The 18,346-nt window shown below is 37.3% G+C and overlaps 1 protein-coding gene across 2 annotated transcripts in view; it reads left to right on the forward strand.

Annotated features, from left to right (window-relative positions):
• The window catches only part of SFT2D2 (SFT2 domain containing 2), a 34,224-nt gene that overhangs the window by 14,693 nt on the left and 1,185 nt on the right, over window positions 1-18,346 (forward strand). Inside the window, exons 4-8 of one of the 2 annotated variants that reach the window (XM_074266533.1) lie at window positions 6,395-6,476; window positions 8,109-8,144; window positions 8,238-8,296; window positions 9,869-9,898; window positions 12,171-12,240. In XM_074266533.1, coding sequence (XP_074122634.1) covers window positions 6,395-6,476; window positions 8,109-8,144; window positions 8,238-8,296; window positions 9,869-9,898; window positions 12,171-12,210 — 247 coding nt within the window. In that variant the 3' untranslated portion in view covers window positions 12,211-12,240. Of the gene's footprint in view, window positions 1-6,394; window positions 6,477-8,108; window positions 8,145-8,237; window positions 8,297-9,868; window positions 9,899-12,170; window positions 12,454-18,346 lie in introns of those variants that run through there. The other variant, XM_074266532.1, reaches the window with a different exon arrangement.

The following is an 18,346-nucleotide window of genomic DNA, read 5'->3' on the forward strand; positions in this document are numbered from 1 at the left end:
TCAGTAGATTAAAAAAATCTGAAAACATGTGAAACCTGCAATACTTATGAACTCCTCATCCTCAAGAAGAGTTGGGAGTGTCCTCTAAAACATTAGAGGACATGAGTTTTCATTCATTGTGCCCATTGGGTCAGCAACCTCATTTCTTTATAGGAGGATGCAGTGTATTTGGGCCAGGTAACTTAAATTCACCAGACTGCTAATGCTTTCACTATATTATCTTTTAGTCATTTTTGTGCTACTACCTTCTTTCTTTTGCTATTGTTATTATTTCATCCTTCCCAAATAGTGGTCATAATCAACTTAAGCATATTTGGACTTGCTTCTGTCTTTTATATAACTTTTAAAAAAATTTAAATTGTTTGATAATTTAACTAATTATCCACATGTATCCACATTGGTTTCTTCCTACAGATTTCCCTTTTTTCTTCATCATCAGAATTGTTTCTTGTATCTTCTGGCTTTTGTTCTTGAGTCTATCCTTGATTCTGTGCTGACTTCTACTGTAGAAGTGGTATCCATTGTAGGGTATGGGATCTTCCTTATCCTTCTGATCTCTTTGAAACCTGCTTTGAATCCAGGGTGCAATTTAGACTTTGTCTGGCTCTCACAAGCTCTGGGAAGAAATAGTCAGGAAATAATTATATTTGGCTGATACCTCCACATTTTGAAAAATAAAATGATCATCAAGACAAAAAAAGTTTTTCGCTCTGCTTTTGGTAGAAATTCCAGCAAAAGGCTACATGATTAAAGCTCCCCATCACAACTGTATCCTGTGTGAGATTTATGAAATGTTTCCTGAACTCCTCATCTATTTCATTTTTCTGTCCAGGTGGTTTCTAGTTTATCTGCTTATATTGATTGTCACCCAAATTCTTCCCCAGCTTGCTTTTCCTTTTTGATCCCTATATTTCCTTACCTCAATATATCTTTTTAATTTTTAATGTTTAATATTAATTTTTTATTTATCTTGTATCTTGTATCTTGTACCCATCCAGAACCATAGTCAATCATGGGCTTCATCTACAAAGTTTGTCATTCTTAGGAGTTTCAGTTACTTCCTCATATTAAGACTTATTCCCATCAATTCTAATTCTGCCTCCACCCAAATCAAGAAACACAAGTCTAATCTCTCTTCTGTTTGATGGCTCTTCAGATACTTGAAGACAGTTATGTTTCCATTAAAGGCCTTTTTGCTTCAGGCTCATTATCTCCAGTTGCTTCACTTATTCTTTTAATGGCATGCTTCTTTACTCCTTACCATTCTGGTCACTATTCTTGATACATGTGCCAGCGAGCCTTTGTGGTTGTTGAAATGTAAGACTCAGAAGGGGAATACAGTGTTGGAGATGTAGTTTGACCAGGGCAGAACACAAAGGGACTCTCCATCCTTGTTCTGGACAATGTGCCTCTCATTGGCTGCCCATGAGTGATTGCCAAATCACCTTATTGTTTCACATCGAGCTGGCAGCCCACCGAAACACCAGATTTATTTCCCATGGTCCATTTTCTTCTCTGCCTTGTGCCGATACATAGGATTACTTGTACCCACAAGTAGACTTTACATTTCTCCCTATTAAATTTAATTTCAAGAGATTCAGCCTAGTATTCTTGCCTATGGAGATCTTTTTGCATTTTGATTCTTTCATCTACTATATATTATCATATTATATCTCAGGCTAATGACATTTGCTTATTAGATAAGAATGCCTTTTACATTTTTATCCAAGCCATTGAAAACATTAAGAACCAAGAAGCTAAGGCAGCATGTCATAGTAAATAGGGCCTTGGCTGAGGCGTGAGGAAGACCTGGGTCCAAGTCCCCGATTAGATAGCTTTTAGTAATCGTGTAAGTCACTTAATAACTCTGTGGCTCAATTTCTTTATGTGTAAAATGAGGTTTGGAAGGGTGGTCTTCATGGCCTTTAAGTTCACTACAGACTCTAAATCTATTGTCCTATTGCATTATTGGGTCATTCCATTAGAGACCTTCCAACCTGACGTTGAGCTTTTAATTTGTTCTTTGGTTTTAATCATTCAGCTAGTTTTGAATCCATTTAATTATGCTTTTATCTAGCTCAGGCCTCTCTGTTTTGTCATGAGAACAGCACGAAATGGTTTTAGATACCTTGTTATAGTCTGGCTGTATTATGTCTCTGGCATGTGCCCAAATGGAATTCACCCTGTTATTAAGGGAGATAAGGTTAGTTTAGTCTGAGTGAAGCCATGTCTCTTCTCAGGAACTACTACTATTTTCTTTTCCATATATTTGCCACAATTCATTTAATAACACATTCTAGAATTTTGCCAGAAGTTGAAGTGAAGTTCGCTGTAATTCACCTATCATTTACAAATTTTGCTTTCTGCCCTTTTTGAAAATAAGGACGATAATTGCCTACTTCAATCCTACAGACTTTTTTCTTCCATGAGTATCCAAAGGTCATTGACTGTAACCACCTTTTGCAGTTCTTTTCAACTCTGACAAGCTCTGGGAAGAAATAGTCGGGAAATAATTATATTTGGCTGATCCCTCCATATTTTGAAAAATAAAATAATCATTAAGACAAAAAAAGTTGTTTACTGCCCTGCCTTTGGTAGAGAATTCCAGCAGAAGGCTAGAATACAGTTCAGTGAATATCACTAGGTGCTCTTATATATATCCTTATTTTTCTAGGGTTAAGTGCCCTCTTGACCATTTTGGAGCTACCTTTCTCAGTCAAACACTAGCATTTTTTTGCTAGGAAAAAAATAGAAACAAAATAAAAGCTCTTTATCTTCTTTCTTATATTCCTATATTATATTTATCTTTTCATCTTATATTCATCCCATTCATTTAGGCAAACGGTCTAAACCCTTCTGTGATTTACCTTTTACTCCATAGCTTAATTTAAAACAACAAAATCTCTTTTTTTGTTATTCTGCATCTACATCTATGTCTATGTATCTACAACTATGTAGAACTCTATAGAGGATGAAAAGAATGAATTTATCATGATGACAAATGATTATCCATGGTAATTTAACATCATTGCACCTGTTTGTAAAATGGGGTTATCCCTAATATAACCTAATGGATTTTCTGAGGAACCCCAAATGTTATATGAGTGTTGTTATTAATAGTATGTTTTCATACTTATTACTTACAAATTACTTATATCTATTTTTTTTCAGTGAACACATTGGATTTCTCTAATAGAATATAATCATTTTGATTCTTGAGTACAAAGATAATTTTTCTTTTTGTTTTTGTGACAGCATATAATGTCTTACACATATTATATAAAAAACACTTGAATTGTGTTGAACTGAATTATTGTAGTTATTATGTGGGAAGATTCCTGGCATTGTGCTTTTTTATTGTACCTAAAGAGTGATTGGATTATTTAAAACTGTATTACTTGCTCTGGTAATAGCTTCCCGTCTTCTCTGGTTCTAAACTTAATATTTGTAGGATCGTTGACAGCAATTTAATTTTTTTCAGCTTCAGTTTCCTCATTTGTAAAATAAGAAGAATAATGCGGGGAAAGAATTTAAACTATCAACAACAATATGGGAAAATGGTCCAAATCCCTAATAATTAGAGAAATGCAAATTAAAGCAAATATTTTGAGTATCTGCCTTACACCCATTGAATTGCTTAAGTTGACAAAACCAGAAAATGCCTGAAGCTGGGGATGTAAAGCGCTGTGACAAAACAGGTACATTAATGCTTTCTTAGTGAAACATGGTCTATCCATTCTGGGAAAAAATTCCCCCAAAGTTAGTGAGTTGTGTTTCTAGTGATCCACTCTTGAGATTTTACCTGAGAAGAGATCAAAGAAAGAGAAAAAGAATCCATATTTACAAAAATATTCACAGCAGCTCTTTTTGGATTGGCAAAGAATTAGAAACCAAGGAGTTCTCCATCAACTGGAAATACTTGCAAAAATTTTAGCATATAAATGTAATGAAACACTATCATGCTATATAAAAATAATCAAGAAGGGTGCAGTTTCAGAGACTCCTGGGGAGAACTGATCCAGAGTGAAGTGAGGAGAACCAGGAAAACAATTTGGACTTAATGCTGATTACTGCAGTTACCAAATACAATTCCAGAGGACCCTTGATGAAACATGTTACTTACCTCCTGACACAGACTTGCGGTATAAATTGAGACATGTGATTTTTTGGACATGGCCAGTGTGGGAATTGTTTTATGTGACTATGCATATTTGTTACAAGGGTTTTGTTTTACTTTCTTTTTCAATGGGGGAATGAGGTGGGAGAGAGGCAGATTTTTATTCATTGAAAGGAGATTATATATATTGTATATATATATATATATACATATTATATATGTACATATCATATATATTATATATATACATGTATATATATAAATTTGAAAAAATTGTGAGACAATTGTAAAGTACCACATTGCCTAGCATATACTAAATACTATATATAATTATCATCCATAAACTAAAACTTCTTTAGAGATATTGACTTAGTTTATTTATTTTTTTCTACATAATAAATAACAAGGTCACTTTAAAAAAAATAAGTCTTCTGTATTGGTCAGTCACACATGTGCACACATACACCCACACGCCCATTATTTATGGTCTTCTGTGTTGGTCAGTGTCACACATAGACACATGTTCATGTATGGCATTTACTATGAATTAGATAAGCACAAAACAACTAAAGCAGCATTCTTTCTGTGGAACTTGGTGCAATTAGTCACCTAAGATGAAAATGCTGATAAATATTTCTAGGAGAATAGCTATTTATATAAGAAGGAATATGTGTGTGTATAAATATAAATAAAATGTACAAATATGTAATATGAATATGTATGCAATGAGAACATATTACATATATTCCATTGACATCACAACTTTTCCCATTGAGTTTTGAGATATTAAATTAAATAGAATTCTTCAGGGATTTTGAAGAAGGCACAGATGACATGACACAGAAAATGTTTAGAAACTCAGAAATACATAAAATATCTGTGTAGTATTGTATAATATTAACACATCTTATTTTCTAATAGCATAATAATTTGGATGACGTCTCTGTTATGAAGGGAGAGCCAAAAAATTTTTATGTGCATTTTCCAGATCATGGGGTTGCTATGACCTTAACTCCTGTGATGTGGAAGGAATAGCTGCATAATTGTTATTTATTATTATCATCTTCATCTAAACTGTAATATGTGTGTATTTGATCTAAATTCCAGAAGACCTGGCCAAATTCCAAGGTAACATTTCTCTCATTGTTACCTAGGCAAAAAAAAAAATCATTATCTGTAATAATGCTTTTATTGTTGAGTTTTTTCAATCCTGTCTGACTCTGTGACCATATTTAGAATTTTTTTTGGCACAGATACTGAAGCAGTTTGCTGTTTTCTTCTACAGCTCATTTTACAGAGGAGGAAACTGAGGCAAGCAGGGTTAAGTGACGTGCCCAGGATCCCCCAGCTGGTATTTGGGTATTTGCTTGTATTATGGTGTTGATAGTTACTCCCTGTATGATCTTGGGCTAATCACTCAAATTCTGAGTTTCACTTATCTATAAAATCAGATATCTGGACTAAATAACTTCTAACTTTATAGCTCTGGTTTATTGCTATAAAGTGTGTGTGTGTGTGTGTGTGTGTGTGTGTGTGTGTGCGCGTGTGTATACATATATATGTATATATGTGTGTGTATATATTATATATAATACACACATATACATATGTATTCATGTATGTATGCATGTATATCTATATCTATATAAATACTTATGTAATTCAATTTTTTAATGACAAGTTGACGTGCTGGCTGATGTTTAGCAACACCCATGAATTAAATGAACTCTTGAGAAGAGAGCGCATACTTAATTTATCAGCTTGGCAGAGGAAGTCATGAGACTGACCAGTACTTAGAAAAGTAGGGAAGGTTTCTGGCCAGGGCCGGGTGCCGCAGTGTTGGCCAGTGTTGGACGTTAAACGCTTCTAGCAATCATAGTAGTAGAGTCCCCCGCACAGGAGGGGCTGTGTTCACCAGGCTTCAGGGAGGAATCGTTCTTCAGACCGCCTTATACTTTGCCTCATTGCTTGTTTCAGTTCTTAGTTGGCAATTTCTCTCTCCCTCTCTCTGGTCTCATTCAAACCTCAGATACTTTTTTGGGGGGAAAAAGGGGGAAGGAGAGTTTCTTCTTAAAACTATAGCAAGCTTGTTAACATCTGAGCCTTTTTGTGGATGGAGGGTTTAATGTGCACCTTGGCTTGTGATTACGGTGAGGATATCTTTATTAAACGTGCATCAAGATGTGTCGCGAGGGGTTGGGGGAAAGAGCAATACGCCGGTCCTCGTGTTCGCCTCGTCCCGCTGGTCTCAGACAGCATGCGTTTTCCTTTCTGCAGTACTATCTTTCTCATGGGACCAATGAAGCAACTGAAGCGCATGTTTGAACCTACAAGACTGATCGCTACCATTGTGATGCTGGTAAGGATTGCATTGTAATGTATTCCAAATAGGGAGTCTTTAATTCTGTGGGGGTCTGACTTTTTTTTTTTAAATAGTAATTTGTATACTACTTTCTTTTTCTTGCTCTGAACTACCTTTAGAATTAGTGTTAAAATAAAGAACCACAATTTCTTTCCATCTAGTTTAAAAACCAGAACCCAAAACGACCTTAAGAAGTAGCTCATTGGTGGTCTAGAAATGCCATTTCTGTTGAGCTCCTCCAGAGGGCAATACCTGTCAAGGATGCAGGCTCTTCACCGACAGGTTCATTAACGGAGCAGATCCACCTTTTGGTGAAGAAGGAAACGTACTCAATCCAGTTGCCGTGTAGCTTACTTCAGAAATACAAAACCCATTCTGTTGGTGTGACTCGTTTCTCAATATTTGTATTTCTTTTCTCTTTTCTTTTGAAATGTATCCTTTGGCCTTCTTTCCATCCTCCCACCTTCCGTGCCATTCCCCATTCCTCCTCTCTGCGCTTTTGCAGATGCCGTTTCCTCTACTTTTGGTGCCTTCTTCTCATCCCTCTGGCTATTTCTTCCTTCCAGGCTCAGCGCGAGTACCACTCCTTCTCTGAAGCCTCCCCTGACTATTCTAACCCACCTGGAATAAAGGATTTGAGCAGGGAAGGAAACCTTAGATCACCTAGCTCACTCTCCACCTTGTTCCTTCCTTTGAGCTCCTGTCATACTCTCATTGGTGCCGTGTAACTTTGGGCTCCATTTCCTCATTTGTAAAAGAGTGTTTGGGCTAAGATGCTCTGAAGCCCTTCTCCGATGTAAGTCATCTCATGACGTCAGGCTTTACTGCACATTCTTATTCATTACTGACAGACATGTCTACATCATATTTTCTGCTTCTACATTTGCTGTGTCATTTAGCAGTCTGTAAGGCATGTGCTATGCAGGAGCCCACCTGCCATTGCTTAAGATCCCAGGAGGGGGGAGACACAAGTGGCTGAATTCACAAGTTTCAGGTCTTCCCGGTCATTCTTGTCCGACCCAGACAAATCTCTTTTGAAGATGGCTTTCAGAGGCCTAGGAAAACCGTTGGGTCCCCCTACCTCTTTAAGATGTTGGATGTCAGCATGTATTCCCTCAACACTGGATTCCCTAGGAGAGTTTTTATTTATTTATTTTTTAAGTAGGACTTTGCATGCAAATGCATTTTGGGGAAGACGATTATATTTGTTGGTGGGACGGTGTTTCTTAGCTCCTTGCCAGAGCAGCAGATTATAAGTGGTCTTTGGTCAGAGAGGCCTTTCTCCCCCCTCCCCCCAACTAATGTGGCTTTTTGCTAGCCGATCTGACATAACTCTTCTGTCACATGTGCATGTATGTGCAGTTTGAAGGGAAAGGTGTTTTGGGGCATGGTTATAAGGTTATGATGTCCGAACTGTACTGTTGTATGTTTGTCAGGAAGTATGGATAGATCAGTTTTAAAATGGGGAGGGGGAGCCTTTATGGTTAGAGTAAAATCACTCGGAGAAAAGCATACTTTTAAACATCTCCTCTTTTTTACACACGAGGTGTTTGTTTTGCTACATAAAACTTAGGTTTTACTTTTTTGTTTCTTAATGACTTTAATGAACATCTCCATTTTTCCCTGTAGCTGTGTCTTGTCCTCACTCTGTGTTCCGCCTTCTGGGTGAGTATTGTTTTCTTTGCTTCCCGGCTTAGTCCAGTTATAGACTTATTAAAAAGAAAAATCCAAAACATAATTACTTTTTTTCTCTTGCAGTGGCACAACAAGGGGCTTGCTCTCATTTTCTGCATTTTGCAATCTTTGGCCTTGACGTGGTAAGTAACATTATTCGTTATTTCATACAATAATCATGCATCAGGTGCCTACTCTGTGCAAAATCCTGGGGGAGGTGTTGGGGAGAGATGAAGACGGGAATTTTAAAACGGTACTTCTGTCTTCTCTACCCCAGCTTTGGCATTTCTGGTTTAACGTAGCTTACGGAGGTAGAAGTCAATACCTGTCAAGTAGGTGGATTAAAAAGATACGGGAAGAGAGTGGGCTATGAAAAGTAATGAGCATCTGGCTTCTTTGTGTCAAGCTGATTTGGCACAGCAAGAATCTCTTTTATCACTTTCATTTGAATTGAAGTCCTTTTGAAAAATCTAATTGCTGACACTGCCCCTTACTTATGTGTAGCTTTTAACCCTTCCGTTGCTTTTGATATTCTCATAGTTCTCTTCAATGTTTGCAGATGAACTTGTGCTTCTTTAATACTTAGTAATGAGATTGAATGTTTGCCTGCTCCGAAAGTTTCTGGACTTTTTTGGTTTCTTCATTGTGGTGACTTTTTTTTTTTTTTTAAACATCAGACTTCTCAAAAAATTTTTAATATTTGGAGATGTTGTCTTTATGCTAACTTTTTTTTTGTCCTATTTTAAAAGCAAGTTCATAATTTCCTAGGCAGGTTTGTGACTGTTCACATTCCATTAAATCTTTACCTCTTCTTATAATCTGGTATTATTTTGGCCATTGTTTTCTCCAGTGAGCGGTCTAACTTTTATGCAGGCTACTGACTCTAAAATGATTTCCATGTTGAGAACAAATTGTACTTTGCCCATTTGTATAAAGTCGATTTTGTTTTGTGATTACTGTAATCCTATCTGGAGGCTTCTAAACAAATCTATATGCCTTTGGAATCTTCTATTTTCTTAATTTTGAATGCACACACATTGTCTCATTTTCTATCTCTTTATATATATGTATTGGATATGTGGATATTGCCCAACATGTGTGATTCATGTATATAATGTACAATGTGCTGGCACATAAGATGTGACAAGCATGTACACACATGCATGCAGTGTACATTCTCACACACATTACACATGTGTAATATGTATACACATGCAAATCATACACCCATATGGAGAAACAGACAGAGTGAGAATGTGTGTGTGTGTTCAAAATTAAGAAATGTAAGAAGTGCATAAACATATAGGATGTTTAGAAACCTCCAGATATAATGAACAAAAAATAAAATCAAGTTGAAAAAAGGACAAAATAAAGTTTCTGAATGAAATGGAGAAGAGTTTAAAATTTGGAATTATTTTGAGCCTTGTGTTCTTTTTCATCATCTAAAATTTTTCATTGATTAGTCATTTGTTGTTTTGTATTTAGTTCGTTTAGATAGAATTCTCTGCTGACAAAGTTAAAATCATAGAATTTGCTCTCCATGTGGCTTGTTATTCTGTAGTCATAGGTGAGCCTCTCCTAGACAGTGATTTGCAGATGTGTACGTGCGCACTTTGGGCAGAAGTGCAGTGATGTAAGGGGGCGTGGGCACTTCCGTCCTTTCAGTAAAGAGATCAATACTTTTGTTTTGATTTGAATGTTTTCTTTCTTTCTAGGTACAGTCTTTCCTACATACCATTTGCAAGGTAAGCAAGGTTCAGTACATGTTTATATCAATACATTTAATACTGACATTTAATATCCCTCTAAAAATACCATCCTTGAGTGCATATTCTTTTTTAATGGTATTTTATTTTTTCAGATACATACAAAAAATAGTTTTCAGCATTTACCTCTGCAAAACCTTGTACTCTCGAATTTTCTCCTCTTCCTTCTTCCCCTCTCCCCAAGACAGCAAGCAATCAGATATAAGTTAAACATGTGCAGTTCTTTTAAACATTTCCATATTTGTCATACTGAGCAAAAAAAAAAAAAATCAGAAGGGAGGAAAAAAAAAACTAAGCAAACAAACAACAACAACACACCAAAAAAAGTGAAAATACTGTACTTTAATTCACATTCAATCTCCATAGTTCTCTTTCTGGTTGTGGATGGTACTTTCCATCATCAATCTATTGGAATTACCCTGAATCACCTCATTGTTGAAAAGTCATGCCCATCACATTTGATCATCACAGAATCTTGTTGCTTTCTTAGTTCTACTCACTTCACTCAGCATCAGTTCATTTAGGTCTTTCCAAGCTTTTCTGAAATCAGCCCTGTTGAGTGTATATTCTCTCTCTCTCTTTTTTTTAATTAAAATTTTTTATTTTTAAAACATATGCATGGATAATTTTTCAGTATTGACCCTTACAAAATCATGTGCTCCAAATTTTCCCCTCCTTCCTTCACAACTTCCCCTAGATGGCAAGTAATCCAATATATGTTAAACATGTTAAAATGTGTTAAATTCAATATATGTATACATACTTATACAATAATCTTGCTGCACAAAAACAAATCAAAAAGGAAAAAATGAAAGAAAACAAAATGCAAGCAAACAACAACGAAAAGTGAAAATGAGTACATATTCCTTTTTAAAGCAGATTATTAGTATTATTGAGGATTTGATGGAAGAATCTCAATATTTTTTTCTCCCTTCTTCATTATACCAATAATAGAATTTCTTAAAACTTCTTTTAACTGGAAATAACATTACTATTAGGTTATTTATATTCTTGCTACAGAAAGAATTAAACTGTTGTGTGACTTTGGAGCAATATTTTACCTCTCTAGACCCCAGGTGCCTTCCAACTCTAAAGTTTTAATATTAAGACAGTATAAATAGCGATTTATGTCATTGGACACCTCAAGTTTTGGCACTTGTGATCTTTGTTCCTTATTCTCTCTTTTAAAATTACCAAACCTTTTCTAAATGACCGTTGTCCAAAAAGGTACTATTTCTAGATATAGACTTTGACACGGAGTAGCCATCCTTGTTCTCTGTAGAGGGTGACTAAGTTAACACTTGTTTTGGGAATTTAGAAAAGTCAGAAAATTATATAAGAAGAAAAACTTTTTTTTTTAATACAAGAGATCAATTCTATATCTAAAAATAAGCAGACTCCTTCCAATTTGATGGTAATCAGCATGTCCAAACTTTTTATCTTTGCATAATTCTCTGGGAATTTGAATTTACTCTGGATTAATATTTACTGATCTCTATTCATGTCCCCTTGTGTATATTTTAGAAGAAATTTAATTGTCAGTGGTGGGAATAAGTTTTTTTTTTAATTAAAAAAATAAAAATAATAAAATAAGTAGAAATTTAAAAACCCCTCTGATTTCTTAAATTATTTGTGACCCACTATATTATTTTTGTAGCCTGCATTCATGGAGGGCTTTCAAATGAAGAAGTTGGACTAAAAAAACTCTGAGTTCTCGTCTAACTCTGAGCCATATGCTATTGAATTTAAAGTCTTTTCAATTACAAATGTCACCCCTTATCTCTCCTGCTGCTACTAACATTTTTAATTGAACTAAAGGCCTGGGCCTTGTAGAAGGAAAGAGATCAGGGAATTAGGAGCCTTTGTGTTGCAGTGGGTAGAGGGATTATGATCACCCTGTAAAGTGTGAAGTTGTGTTTAGTGTCTGGAGAAAATCTCTGAGTTAATGACCAAGATGAGTCTGAAGAGGGACCTATTGTCTGTCCCCTGAGAAGGCTGTCTCATAGCAGGGGGTGAAGAAAGTCCATAAGGATTCTTTTCTTTAGGGCTTATATTAGTGAGAACTTATTCTTTAGAGTATAAGCCACATCTCCAGTTTTTGGTTTCCCTCAGTTTATACTTTTTATTTTTTTAACAGTTATTTTTACATTGCCTTTCTTTCCTTAATTAGAGGGGTTCTACTGAGTAGGTGAAATTGAAGATTAATTTCTGGTTTGCTTTACTTATGTTTCTATTTATGCTTTTTTTGTAGGGATGCTGTGAAGAAGTGTTTTAATGCGTGCCTCGCCTAATAAGCAAAAAGGCACTTTTGAAAAGCCTCGGCAAGTACAAAAGACCAATTTCTGACACTGTTTTGTAAATATTTTCCTAATTCTGTCTTACAGACGTGTGCCTTTTTTTTTGGCTTGTGGCAGGATGTTGCTTGCATTTAAAATATTGATGGTTGTTTTTGTAAGAATGATATATTCTCAAAACAAAATGTCCGTTGCTCTGTTAAGTTTTTGTGTGCCTGGATTTTAAAGAGTAAAATGTCACCGATCTGTCGTTGTTCTGTCCCTACCTCCCCCCTCTTTCTGTCTGCTTTTCCCCTCCATCTCTCTATTTTGAAATTTCACTGCGTTGTTATTTATGACTTAAGAAAACCAAACTTGCCCAGCCGTGGTTGGGGGCCCGTAACTTCTTAAATGGTTACCAAATAGCCTCATTCCTGAAGGGGGACATTTCTTCTCTAGGAGTAGTTTGCCCTTGGGACCTGCCCAGATTTAGGTCTCTGAGCACAGCACAGTCCAACCTCTCCGCGGGGTGGAGAACATCCCTCTTGCTTAGACTATAGCACCGACATACACAGAAGGCCATTCTGCAGGAATGCCCGGAACTGTTACAGGAGCCTGACAATGAATGAAGTGGAAAAAGAGCTTCTGTTTGTGGGGAAAAAAAAAGCACGGAATTCTGTCACTTCTTATTCTCTACACAGCTGTCTGTGCTCTTACTGTTCTGAATAGCACCCCAGAATATACTGTCCAGTGCCTGACATAGTATCTCCCCCTTTCCTCCTGCCCAGGGGTAGAAGGGCAAAGAAAAAAAAGAATTACAATTTTCTCTGGACCAGAGCAGGCAGCTTTGCTAGGATCTGCCTTTCTGATTTCTTTCTGCTCTTCCTTCATTATTCATGACTGGGGTTTAGTGCAGGGTGACTCCTTTTTGTCTGAGAAATTTTTATGTGACCCTGCGTATATCGGTATATAAAAGTAGGTGAACAAATCGAACGTGTACTGATAAATCATAGTTCTGTGACTCACATTCAGTTACGAAACCCCATGGGGGGTTGCAAGCCAGTGTAAGACATTGGGGGCAAGTGGATCAAGACTTGACCTTGAAGCTTGGAAAACTTGATTTCCCGGTTGGCCTCTGACATGATCTGGCTCTCTGACTCCAGGCAAGTCACTTAATCTCTTGTCATTCCGGAAACTTTCTAAGTTACAGCAAGGTACCAACTGTGGGGCTCCCAGGGAGCTCCCTCTTCCAATATAATCATAGATCATGTCCTGTCTCCTTATGATCAAAGGCTTCTGAAGTGAAGTCATTTTCCTTTTTTCCTAGTTAAGGAAGAGAGAATATAAGAAATACTTCTTGCTTACACCTATTATTCTCCTAGGTAGATGTAGGAACTTGTACCAGATAACCCTTCAACAGTGAGCTCTGACGTTTGCCAGAGAATACTTAGAGGTGGATGGGGGGACAGAGTAGACATCATGCATGCACTGAGTCCAGGATGGTCAGGGCCGTATGGCTACTACGGGGTTCTGTGGCTGGGATGCCAGGATGTGCCTCTTGGTATCCCTTATTCAGTTTACTTCTGTTTTTATGGCTCACTCTTCATTCACTGCACCCTACTGAAGTAGGCTCTGGTACAGCTCAAGCATGTCCTAGGTGCCAGAGCCAATCTTGATTCCCTTCTTCACATTCCCTCTTAGGGGCAAGAAGTGGGAAGAAGCCTGGATCTGGATCTCAGCTCACTCATCCACAAGATGAGGATGTTGGTCTTGCCTTTCAGTCAGCTAAGGGCACTGTGGTACCATGGAAAGAGAGCCATGTTTAAAACCCAGCCCTGCTATTTTATTTACTAGCTATATAACCAAGGGTAATCATTTAGTCTTTCTTGGCTCTCAGTTTCCCCATCTGTAAAATGAGGAGGTTGTTTAATTGTCATTACAGATCCCTTCCAACTCCAAACTTATAGTCCCATCCTCTGATATTCTGTGATCTGTATGGGTTTCCTTTAGCTAGGGAGAAAAAAATCTCATGTTGATCCCTAGGTGATTAGAAGGGATTAAAATTCCCAAGTGGTCAATTTGGATTCAAAGTCACCAAAGGATTAAAAAAAAAAGATCACATGCTTTGTTTATAGAAATCTTATTTCCATATCCCCTGAGAATAGAGTAAAAAACTCAATTGAGTTGATTCTGTTGCAAGAAAACAGGTTATCTTGTCTGTACCTAAGGGAACTTTTGCTTTGCTACTCTTTGGACCTTCTGCTTTCATTTGTCAGGCAGGGGAAAGGAGATTACTGTATTTGAAGGAGCATAATATAATGGAGTTGGGATAATTTGATTTCAAATTCTGCTCAAACACACTAGCCATGTGAACCTAGGCTGGTCATTTAATCTCCCTGGACCTCAGTTTCTTTCCCTGTAAAATGATAGGTGATGTTTGAGTTTCTTCCCTTTCAGTTCAATCTATGCGCCTAGAGATGACAGCATTTCACTTATCTTTTCCATTGGCTCCCTCTAGTCCTCTGAGGTCAGTAGTCAGTGGTCCCAGTAGAAAGAAGTAAGTGCACTTGATTCATTTTTTTCTTCCTAGCAGCTAAATGGAGAGCAGAATAGTTAGTGGGGGTTTGCTATTGTTTTTTAACCTATAATCTACCAAAGACTCTAGATTTATGTATTTTTTTAAACCCCCAGGTTCAATCTGTAATTTTCAGTTTATAGAGCTGACATCAATATCACATTTGTTTGGAATCATAGAACTTTGGATTCAAATTGGACCTTAGTAGTCCTTGGAGCACATTTGCTTTTACATTTATATCACAAGTCCATTTCTGCCTTTCCTGTTTTTGAAAGGTTGTCTTCCCAAAGCTTTAATGATTTGATTTACACCGATTAGGGAAGGGGAGAGGGTAAAAGGCAGCATCATTCCTAGGATCACAGAATTTTACAGCTCTAAGGGGATTAAAAACAATCTTGTCCAACACACAATGTAATGAGAAAACCTTCTATGTCTATTCCAGCCTTTATTTGAAGACTTTTAGGTGGGGAAACTTGCTGATTTCTGAGGCAGCTTATTCTGCATTTCCTAAGTGATTAGGAAGTTTTATTTCTTATATCAAGTAATAAGTAGAGAACACACTACTCCAGAAGAGCTGTAATTATTAAAACTTCTTATATTGACTTGGACTCAAAATCCCATTCTCTAGTTCTCTGATTTGGAGGAAGTTAAAAACAGCTCTAATTACTCTTTCCCATGGAAACTGGAGTCATGCTTTCTGCCTCTTAGAGCCCCTGACACAAAAAAGCATTTTCTTTTCAAGCTTTCCCATCATTCCTCATAGAGATTGATTTTTGTTTAACCATCTGTGGTTACCACCTCTGGACCGCTTCTGTCTTGACAATAGCCTTTTATAAATGTCACCTCCAGAACTGAACACAGTGCTCCCCAGATGTAATCTGACCAAGGCAGAATAAGGCAACACTGTCTCCTCCCTTGCTGGGGACACAACTCTTGTAAGTGCAGGCTAAGGTCTCACTGCGAGCTTGGAGTTGATACTTCTGTAAAACTCCGAGGTCCTTTTTCATGAACTGCTGCTGTCCAGCCCTGTCTTCCCTCATCCTGTGCTTGTGATGCTGATGCTTTCCGACCTGAGGTACACTTGGTAATTATCTTTATAGGATAAACACACATGTTGTTAAATTCTCTGGTACCTGCTCCTTGCTCCAATGGTGGCCTTCATAAAGCATCCTTAAATTCCGGCCTGCCAGTGCAGAATGACTGGATTCTGGTTGGGGAACTTCCATTCCCCCCATTCCCCCGACCACTGTGGGACGTAATAAGTGGGATATGAGTTTGGCAAACGTTGCCTCATCCCCGATTGGCCAGATTTAGTTAGGCCTTAGGACTTGCAGATGGCTTTGTTTGAGCTGAGATGAACCAAATGCCAATTGTTCATATAGAGACTACATTTTGTAGATTATTTACAGCAGATTGTTAATCACCAGTGAGCAGCCCCCGGTACCTCACACGTCTGGAAGCTGCTTCCTTTCTGTTATCAGTCATCTGTACTCAAAGAATGAACAAACTCATCTTGCTGTTTTCCCCAACTCGAAGAGCCTTAGGAAAGAGAAAGAATCATCAAATATGTTACACACACACATGTTTTGGATTATCCAAATTATTGCTTTGTCCACAATAAAAACCATATGTTAGATACTATGGTAAGCAATGGATCTGACTTGAGAGCAAACCATATTTCAAGAAAAACCTGTTCTTCTGTCCCTTCGACAGGTATTACCATAAATTTAAAAAAAAGTAAAAACTTTCCTATGGACAATCGGAGCCACTGAGAAAACATGCATTTCTTAGTCTGGGAGACTTGTAACTATCTGGCTTCCACCTCCATTTCCAATCTTATTTCACCTTATTTCCCTTCCTGTTTTCTCTGTATTCCAACCAACCTGGCTTGCAGTCTGAGGCTCTGTTTGACATAGGATCATCGATTAAAAAACTGGAAAGGATCTTAGAGAGATCAAGTTGCTTGCTCAGAATCAAATAGGTGTTTAAAGTAGTCCTTGAATCCAGAACTTCTTGACTGAAAGTCCAGTATCCTATTCTTTATATCACTGTCTCCCACTTTTCTGCTTTTTTGCATGGCCATCCCTCATGCCTGGATTGTGCTCCTTTTCAGAAGCCTTCCTAAATCCCATCTCTCTCCCCCCCAGCTGAATAGATTCTCTCCTTTCTTAGATTTACCTAGCAAACATCGTCTGAGTCTTTCCTTTGCTCTCTTCAAATTCTGTACTTTTTGTATTTTCCTTATCTGAATGTCATTCTCTTTCAGCCTCTTTAATTCTTCTTAAATGAATAGCAAGCTCTTGGAAAGAAGAAGCTTTGTTTTTTCATTTTTGAATCCTCCCTCATAAAGGGTAAACACATAATTAATGCTTATTAAAGTGAAATAAAGGAAATATTTTGGTACTTAAATGATATGACTTAATAGCATAAATGAAGAACGTTGTCATCTCTTCATCTATGAAATCTGACATTTTGTTTGTAACTGCACACCACGCTTTGGTTGTCTTTAAGGGACCAGCTTCCAGGTTAAGGCACATATGACTTTTTGCATAATTTCACTTTCCTATAGTTGCGCGCGCGCACACACACACACACACACACACACACACACACACACACACACACACACATCTGAGTTCTAGGTATGTTAAGTTTGTTGGCTGATTTTGGATGCAGTACTTGGTTTTACAATTCAAGATTTCTGCACATTTTAAAAATGAAAATAAGTGCTTATTCAGAAGTCCAAATAAAGTTGAATTCAGGATTATGTCTCAGCAATTTCTAGTGGATTGCAAAGATTAAATATTGGCAAAATCTTTTAAAATCACGTTTTTTCATTTCTAAGGAATTAAGGGGGAAATAGCAAATATGATGGAACTTTTATTTCTTCCTTCAACAGAAAAGAACCTATTTATAAATGATTCATATATTGTTGGAAAGAAGGGTTGAAAGCATATAGCAGCTTCATAATTTTTTCCTGAATTATTACAATTTTTATTTTCTGCCACTGCTGATTCAATAGATAACCTCAAGAAAGGGTGAGCTTCCTCTCACTTGGGGGTATTCAAGAACTGCAGGCTGGATTGCCTTCTGACAGGGTTGTTAAGGAAGGAATTTTTCCATGGGACAGAAGGCTAGAAGAAGTGACCCACTCCCCCCCTTCTCTTCACCCCTTCCCCTAGATGGTATGTAATCCAATATATGTTAAACATGGTAAAAATATATGCCTTTAACCTCTTTTAATGCCCTAGGAAACTGAGATTGTAAGGTTGGAGAAGCTGCTGATTTGTTTTGGTTAAGGCCCAGATAGCTCTGGGAGGGTGACTCTGCCCAGCCCTCTCTCACTTTAGTCTAGTTCACTTTCCTGTCATGGCATCCCCTCCCTGATGTCATGGTCCTCTGAGAATGATGGACAGATAACAATGATTTGCTTTGATGAAGGAAATGTTCACACTGGGAGTTCCCACACTTGCTCCCTCATCTTTCCTTTCCCCACAACCTCCCCCCACTCAAACCAATCCTTCCTCCTACCCAGTCCCACAAACCACCATTTCTAATAAGACATTTAGTTACATCATG

This window comes from Sminthopsis crassicaudata, chromosome 4 (assembly GCF_048593235.1).
Source record: "Sminthopsis crassicaudata isolate SCR6 chromosome 4, ASM4859323v1, whole genome shotgun sequence".
Taxonomy (NCBI): Eukaryota; Metazoa; Chordata; class Mammalia; order Dasyuromorphia; family Dasyuridae; genus Sminthopsis; species Sminthopsis crassicaudata.